Raw genomic sequence first — 8,844 nt, forward strand, 5'->3', positions numbered from 1 at the left:
GACTTTAACCCGGTTAAACACACAGGGGCTTTGAAAGGATTAAGCTGCTCAAAGTGTTTACACGATCTCCTTTAACGATTCTGTCCCATCCGTAGGTGAATAAAGGAGTAACGGCAGTCGATGTGCTCTCATTCGCCAAAGAACTGGAGTCTCAAACAGACCTCATGGTAAGAAGATGTTAGCTGTTCTGGTTCTCCTTCAAGAATTCCGTAATTTTCTTTTGCCTTCATACACCTTGATTTAATTTACTTATTAGCAGTGTGGTTCCTGTTACACAAGCACCTTCAACATGCCTACAAACAGACTTCTCGTGCTGTTCGACTGCTCTCAGGCTTTTAGCTAACACGTTTATTAAACTGCAAATGGACATTTCGAAGCAGGAATCAGCTCAAAGTCGCAGCTTGTGTTCTTGCGGACTCACCTGTCATTGATAATAAAATATATGGCCTCTGAATAAGATAAGAGCATTTGTTTCTTTTCCTGGTGTCGCTGTTTGACAGATCTGATGGATGAGAAAGAAAAAATGCTAATTGTTTTATATTATGTGACAGTAAATTAACAAAAAAAAGGGATTTCATAAAATATGGCCCTCCTGTTCTTCCAGGTCTTTGATAAAAGATGAAAATGACTTGTGGTGTCTGTGCTTTTCAGCCCAGGGGACCTCTGCAGACGGCTCTCAAAGGCCATGTCAGCTCTCTGAGGCAGATCCACAGACAGCAGATCGTTCCGATGGAGCAAGCCATGGTAATGAACCCACTGCAGGGCCCAGATTCCTGCTGCGTTCAGGTTTGGGCTGGACCAGACTCTTGTAGCTATCCACCACAGAGAAACGATGCACAAACACGTACTAATCTGTTTCTTATAGCAATAAATGGACCCTGTGATAATCGTTTTACTTCTCGTTCCTTTAAAGGCAGTTAGAGACAACAATGCAACTATTCTCAAAGCGTCGTGTGAATTAGTCAAAACCCAACATTAGATGAAGTTTGCTTCGTTAGTTTGATTTAGACGTTTTCTGTCCTGAAACAGTTTTTAACAGTGTGGATGTTCACAAAGTGTTCACACTATTGTGATCTATTCTCTGCCATATGTTTTTCAGCCTCGTCCTGCAGTTTTCAGCTGTTGCAACAAATCATGAATTAATATGTTCATCTTGTTCAGGACAATCCTGCTCTGACTTTTGGTTTTGGTGCAACTTTATGGAATATTTAGCCTTTTCTGACATTTTTTTTCTCATAGAAAATGTGTTGAGCTCATTTTACATCCTTCAGATCTTTAGATGTGTTTACAACCTTTTACTGATCCTTTCACATTTTGTTCTGCTTCAGCTTCTTTCAGCTTCCTTCTGCAAATTTAAACTTTCTTCAGCTACTTTCAACTAATTTCAGCTGTTTTTTTTTTTTTTGCTTCTTTCAGATTATTTCTGCCAACTACATTTTTGTGCTTCTTCTAACTTTTTCTGCTAGTTTCATCTTGTTATGCTCCTTTCAGCTGATTTCTGCAAGTTGCAGCATTTTTTGCTGTTTCAGCTACCACTTAACATTTTTTTTTGTGCTAATTTCAGCTTTTTTCAAATAATTTCCACTTTTTGGTGCTTTCTGCTTCTTTCAGTCTAATTGGGCAAACATGTTCTTTCTGCTTTCTTCTTCTAATTTAAGCTTGTACTAGCATTTTAGCTATCCTTTTAGCAGTTTTCACTCATTTAAGCTGTTTTCAGATAAATTCAAGTTTTTAGTAGTTATTTCTGCTTCTTTCAGCCTATTTAACATCTTTATGATCCTCTCAGCTTTTTTCTGTTAGTTGCAGATTCTTCTGCAATTTCAGCCATTTAGCTGTTTTGTTCTAAATTTAGAATTATCAGCTAACTACACATTGTATGTGCTCTTTTCAGCTCCTTCTGTTTCTGGTAGTTTAAGCTTCTTTCTGCCTTTTCTGCTATTTTCCATGCTAATTTCAGCTTTTTTCGCTAATTTCCTAATTTTTTGTGCTAATTTCTGCTTATTTAAACCTGATTTAGTAAAATGTGTTCTTCCTGCTTTCTTCTGCTAACTTGTAGGCTTGTTCTTCCATTTCATTTACATTTCAGCATGTTTTTTTAAGCATGTTCTGCAATAAGCATTCACATTGCATTTTCGCAGGAAATACAATTTCTCTAGTTACTATTTTTATTCATTTTTTATTATGTGTTTCATAATCTCAAGGTCTTTTAAAGCTGTCCAGCCCAAGAGTCTGTGCTGTTGTTTAGTAAAAGTTCTGGAGCTGTAATTTCATTTTACCAAAGTATGAACTAACTCCTAATGCGGAGGTGGTTTCCAGAGAAAATCAATCAAGAAGAAACTGTTTTTGATTCTTTTCAGTCTTTTACCGTCTCTCACGTTAGGGTTTTGAGGGTTTCATTGATATCGTCTCTGTAATCTTTCAATGAAAATGTTGTTAAAATCAAACTTGCACCAATGAGGCCGGAACAAACAACACAAACACTTAATCAGTTTATTAACTATTACCTGAGGAGCCAAATGCACCCATTATAAATAAACCTAAAAACCAAACTTGCAGTTTTCAGACATGAACCACGACTCCAGCTGAATGATTTTGTATTCAAATACATTTTCTCTACTGATTTCAGTTTAAATCTTAGAAACCTCATCAAGGATTTCTAGTGATGATGTTGTTGTTGTTTTTGTTTCTCTTTATTCATCTCCAAGAAATATGTTAGAGCCAGGGTAAGCAGAAATGTCTGTTCTCTACTTTTAGTGTCTGTTTATTCTCTAGAGCGTCTAAAGAAACAAGTTATTTTATTTTACAAAACTTGTGTGAAGAACTCCTTTTTGTGTGTATTTCATTGTAAACTGCTTTCAACAACTTATTGTTGTTGTCCATGAAGTTTTGTGCCAAAATATGACCAAATATCCACTTAAAGAAACGTTAAAGAACAAACACGACTCCTGTGTTGTGCACAGTTTTTATGTTGAGTGGTTTTATTTCTTTGCGTTGTGGATATTTAATTTTGGAACAAAACTCTTCAGCATGCGTCACTGTTGGTTTTCAATCCTCTCTGGTTTCATATCTCTATAATGTCTGTCTGTGTGAATTAAAACGACCTCTAACGTTTATGTATTTATTTATTTAAAGAGTGCGTTGAACCAGAGCATGAGGTTCCTGGAGAGAACAGCCTCAGATCTTCCGGTGAGTGATTTAGTCCTAATCCACAATCTGGACTTAATTCGATCATAATCTCATGAACATCGATTGTTCTTTTTCTGCAGAACAAAGTTATTGCTGTCCTCGATGCCATCGAAGCCGCTCAGTACCTCATCTCCCAGAATGCCACACTTTTAATCAATCAGGTGACCACGTGATTGTATTTTACCTTTATATTATCAGTTTATGTATTCTATCAAACTCACAATGTGCTTTAATGTCTTCAGGAAACGAGAAGATATACAGCAACCATCATTGGTTACTTCAGTCAATACATAGAATGGATCAAAACGTCTGTAAGTGTCGGTGCCTGTAAGATGTGGGGTTAAAATCAGCGTCCATGTTCTGTCCAGTGTTGGAATCAAACGTGGAGCCGTAATGTGGAAAACAACAACGCTGCGTTGGAGTTTTGGAGTAAATTTAGAGAGGCCAAATATAACGACTACAGCCTCTTTAAATCTCAGGAATTTGCTTTGAGGCTCGTTGGTTTCTGCTGCAACAATTCCAAGGAATTCCAACCAAACGGGACAAAAAAGACAAAACATTTCTACCCAGAATCTCAAAGATGTCAATAAAACTTTCCCCCGTCAGTCGTTACGTTTTTAGTGTTGTTTGGCGGCACGTTTTGTTTTCAAAGTTTTGCGAGCAGGAACAGAATTTAGTAGAGCGAGATGTTGAGTGTGCTGCGTTCTAATGTTTCCTGTTTCCATGTTTTGTAGCTGGCCCTGGAGGTGGCACAGTGCAAGCCCTTCAGCAACATCCTGGACACGGCCGAGATCATGACCTGCAGTTTCTTGGTGGACTCCATGGTAAGCAGACTGAGAACTTGAGCAAACAAACAAATAAAATGTATGAACGCGTTTCATGTGGCTAGCTGTTGTTCACTGTGCTTCGTTACACAAGTTCCCTCCAATCAGCCGTAACATTATGACCTCTATCGTGTGTAGTGAAACCTGTTCCAGCTCGCTGCTCTGCAGGGAAACGAAGTTTTATGAGGCTGCTACCCTGACGATGCTTAATTTAAGCAATTTCAGCAAAACACTTGAATCCTCCTCTGTTGTTCTCATCTATATGTTGCAACAAATCAGAAATCTTATTGTTTATATAGTGCATTTAAAGCCACAGCAATTCTTCTTTGGATGGGGTCTTATATACAGTAGTCCCTTGTTTATCGCAGGGGATCTGTACCCTGAAGATCCGTGATAAGTGAAAAACCACCAAGTAGGAATAGTAGGACAAGTCGTAAGTAGTAGTTTATTTTACAACAAAGTCCATGCTCAATAATCCAGGTATACAATCCAACATTTTTCACTAAGGTCATCTGGACAGTTTCTTTTTTTGTGCTGAAACATTTCGCCTTCGATCCGGAAGGCTTCATCAGTTAATCAATAGTTTTTTTTAGTATATATATATATATATATATATATTTATAAATATATAAAAATTTATATATATATATATATATAGACATTTTAAACCTCTCCCACACTCTTGCAATATTCTAAACAATGTTTCTAAACTTTAACGCTCTAAAAGAGCACAGAATGTCATGATTCAGCTCCCTGCCTCCGCTGCTCTCAGCCACCTGCAAGCGCTCTTGGCCACGCCCACTTCTCCACTCTGCACAGAGAACAGCTGATCAGCTGCAGCAGGAAGTTTATCCTGCAGTATGGGCTGCATAAATGTGCAGCAGGTGCTAAATAATTTCAAATAATTTATTTAAAATAAAAATTCCATGTCGATCGTGCGGCTCATCCATCATGATGTTTACCTCATATGGCAGCACGATGGCTCAGTGGTTACCGCTGTTGCCTCACAGCAAGAAGGTCCTGGGTTTAATCCCCGTTTGGACCTGGGGTCTTTCTGTGTGGAGTTTGCATGTTCTTCTCGTGCTGCGTGGGTTTTCTCCAGGTACTCCTGTTTCCTCCCACAGATAAAAAACATGCACGTTAGTCTGCCTTCAGGTCCAGATCTCCCTTCAAAAGAGATCTGTGATCTCAGTGGGAGTTGCCAGGTTAAATTAAGGTTAATAAAATCAGCCATTTGTGTGTCATGTCCAATCTAATTTTGAAAAACCGTAAAAGAAAAAGTCTCTGATAAACGAACCGCAAAGTAGCGAGGGACTACTGTATAATGTTTTTCTTTCACTGTGAAACAATATATAAATAAACTTGACTTTATTAAAATGCTGGAGTAGTAGCTGAGAGTCTTTCACAACATATACTCTGAGTGACATCTGGTGATATTGCACGAGATCGTGCATATTGTCTTTAACAATGGGACCAAACCGGTTGTAACTTTATTTTAGTTTAAAACTCTGGAATTAAAAGCGGCAGAATGTATGAACTCCATCAAGGAATGCTAAGCTTCACATTTCCTCTTAAATTAACTTTAGAAGTTAATATTTTGTAGTGATTTATTAATATTGTATTTGTTAATAATGTCCTCGTTCCTACAGAACGCCTTCTGGATGGGCCTGGGCTGCAGCACGCTCTTTCTGCTCCCCAGTGTCATACTGGCAGTGAAACTGGCCAAATACTACCGCAGGATGGACACAGAGGACGTTTACGATGAGTGAGTTATTTTACTCTTTATGTTTACCTCAAAATAAACATATTTATGTTGAGTTGTAGTGCAGTTAATTTGTTTTTGTCAGTAAGCTCTGTTCCTCTCAGTGATTGTAAGACTTTCAAAATACAAGCTTTTATAAACTGTTAGCTAAACAATAGCTGGTTTTGGGACTTCGTTCTGTTTTTCTCTTTCCTGTGTGCGCCACGTGTTTATATAGAATTTATCTTTTTATTTAAAAATCAAAGTTTTGTGTCTGACACACAATAAAAACTTCTGAGTTTCCTTCTGTAGCTAAAGCTTCTTTAGTTGTCCCTCGTCGTGGAGACAGGAGAGGAAATTGGAAATACCCTCCATCTGTCCGTGCATGTCTTGAGCATGAAACTTCAAAAAATAAATTACGGACCGACTTACGTTTTGATGCTTGGCTACATCGAGGCGTAAGAAAGGTCCCTTTCAAAAATCAGACTGTCACGTCAAAATCTAAGATGGCCACTGCCATATATGTGCATCCATCTTGTAAGCTGGAGAAGTTGAAAAACAAGTGAGTTACTGACTTCCATTTTGGTGCATCGAGGCATAAGAAAGCCCACTGTGGAAAATTGGGTTGCCACATCAAAATCCAAGATGGCCACCACCATTTATATATGTAAACCGACCACACCAATCACTTGAAGAAACTCTGCTTTCTAGTTTTTTATATTGCTTAAAAGCATAAGCATCATCACAACTATATGTAAAGGGGACATGTCCCCCCCTCCCATTTTAAAAATATTTGTTTAGACACCCCACCACCCCCCATTTTCCATTAAATATTGGTTCACCCAGCGTTGTTGCTATTTCTTCGTGAACAAATCCATTCCATTTGATTAATAGGAGAATACTCAAACCACAAAAAATCCATTCCAGGTTTTCCTGGTTACCTACAACAACTCCACGCCACATGCAGCGTTTCTCCTCGGTCACCTGCCTTGGCAGGGTGCTCACGGGGGTAAAGGGGGAGATACCTCTGTTTTGCATGCTAGCTTAGTGCTGGCAGTTGTTGATGGAGGTGGGAGGTTAGGATGTGCGAGTAAAGAAGAACACAACGTCTGTAGCATCTTAGCTAACAAGTCTGTGTTGTGCGCCGCTAGCACTACATCCAGCAGTTTTTGACGTGCTGGTGGGAGGGGGAGTGGGGGCTCACAAGGAGAGCTGCTGGTCAGCCTACTTCTTGTTGCTCTCTAAAACAGTTATTGAATCAAGCGTGTACTTATGGAGGTAAACGTAAATGTTTAGCAACACGTCAAATTACACCAGAATGCAGGAAATGGCATCTACTTTATTCAAATAGTAGAACCCCCCCCCCCCCCCCACCCACACCCACACACACACATACACGTGCCCCCCACCCGACCCCCCAGCACGCACTACAAATGCTTTTGACGTTGATGCTTAAAAGTATACTTTCCTCAAATGATTTGGGTGGCCCAATATTATTCGTTGGTGGCCACGGCCACCACTGGCCACCCCCTGGCTCGGCCAATGGATCTGCTGGTGCTTAAAAGTATACTTTCCTCAAATGATTTGGGTGGCCCAATATTATTCGTTGGTGGCCACGGCCACCACTGGCCACCCCCTGGCTCGGCCAATGGATCTGCTGGTGGATAATATGCCCCCTCCACCCGTCAGGATCCATCACCATGCACCGCCTCTGTTCTCCACAGTGTAACTCCTCCCCACCTGAATATCTTTCACCAAAAACATTAAAGTTTACTTCATTCCCTGTTCCACTCCAGTCCAGAAAAACATTCATCTAGAAAACTACAAACATTCACTGCTCAAATCCCTCAGCGGCGGGGGACATGGAAGTACTGCTCGTTTATTGTCTATGTCTTTTCTGTCCACTTCTTCCTTCCTGCAGCTCCTCTGTTTCTGGGACTTGGCATTTTACTTTGTGATAACCATTTCTACTGTTTCCATTTCCATGCCTTTTGTTTTCTTTCTTCATTCTTCACTCTCAGGCACGTAGCACTTTACAGAGACACTGACACACTTTGTGTTTTTTAATTCTATTTCCTGATCCTTTTGGCCAACCTTTGCGGGCCTTTGGCTTTAGTTCTTTAATTTCTCAGATTTCAGTATCATCTCTCTGCCTGTAATCCCTCCTGGATTGCAGCAGACTTTAAGATGCATTTATTTCACCGAACATCTTACATTTTTTCTGGTTTTTTTTGTTTTTTGTGTGTGTGTGTATTTTTATAGCATTGAGACAATTCCCATGAAAAAGTAAGACATCTTCCCCACCTCCCTTTTAACTTTACCTTCCATAACTCTGCTTTTTCTCCTGATTCATGTACATAGAGAGCTGTTTACTGAATTCCTGGTGCTGTTTTGTATTTTTAAGCTTCGAGTTGTTCTTGTGGGTGGATGGTGTGGCTTACTGTCCTGTGCTGAATTAAAAAAGTGCCCGATACCTTTCATAAAGGGCTCTTGCAATTATTATCGTATAAGTCCACCTGTTTTTTAGAAACTACACTGTAAATAAAGCACCATAGTTCACACTCTGAGCTAATTTATCTCCTAAAAATCTTTCAATGGTTAGCTTCTCATAAAATACATTTATTAAAGTTCAGCATGCCCTGCTTATCAGTTTTCATCCCTTTTTTTGTACACAACGTTTTGTTTTCAGTATGGAAAATGGTATTAATGGTTATCATAGTGAGCGCTGTCAAGGTATTCCTAACCCCATGATGACAAGGTAAACTATAATTATCTCACCTGCTGCATGTGATGGTGGAGGTTTGCTTGGGAAGTTGGTTAATTATTAAAATCTGTCAGAATCCAAAGCATGCCTGCAGAGAGAGTTCATTCATTGCACCCTTATGCTCATCTTTTAATAATAAGCATTCAAACTGACAGGAAAAAGTAGTTTTTATTAAGGATAAAATTATATTTTATTGTATGGTTTTATTAAAAAAGGAAGGATAAATGATTGCAGAAAATGTCACTTTTATTCACTTAAAGAGAAAAGTGAGAGGTAATTAGCTTCAGTCCAGCAGCAAAAGAAAGCAGATTATATATATATATATATAT

At 39.1% G+C, this 8,844-nt stretch overlaps 1 protein-coding gene and 1 long non-coding RNA gene across 2 annotated transcripts in view; both read left to right on the forward strand.

The window, feature by feature from the left end:
- Positions 1-8,844, forward strand: part of prom1a (prominin 1a) — a 50,119-nt gene that overhangs the window by 33,188 nt on the left and 8,087 nt on the right. Inside the window, exons 14-20 of the mRNA XM_037675472.1 lie at positions 96-167; positions 652-744; positions 3,133-3,186; positions 3,267-3,347; positions 3,429-3,497; positions 3,921-4,010; positions 5,660-5,775. Of these exons, the coding sequence (XP_037531400.1) occupies positions 96-167; positions 652-744; positions 3,133-3,186; positions 3,267-3,347; positions 3,429-3,497; positions 3,921-4,010; positions 5,660-5,775 (575 nt within the window). The remainder of the gene's footprint in view (positions 1-95; positions 168-651; positions 745-3,132; positions 3,187-3,266; positions 3,348-3,428; positions 3,498-3,920; positions 4,011-5,659; positions 5,776-8,844) is intronic.
- Positions 8,014-8,844, forward strand: part of LOC119408355 — a 3,922-nt gene continuing 3,091 nt past the window's right edge. The window contains exons 1-2 of the long non-coding RNA XR_005186733.1: positions 8,014-8,037; positions 8,441-8,509. This is a non-coding gene — a long non-coding RNA (uncharacterized LOC119408355). The remainder of the gene's footprint in view (positions 8,038-8,440; positions 8,510-8,844) is intronic.

Source organism: Nematolebias whitei, chromosome 4 (genome assembly GCF_014905685.2).
Source record: "Nematolebias whitei isolate Nwh7 chromosome 4, NemWhi1, whole genome shotgun sequence".
In the NCBI taxonomy this organism is placed as follows: Eukaryota; Metazoa; Chordata; class Actinopteri; order Cyprinodontiformes; family Rivulidae; genus Nematolebias; species Nematolebias whitei.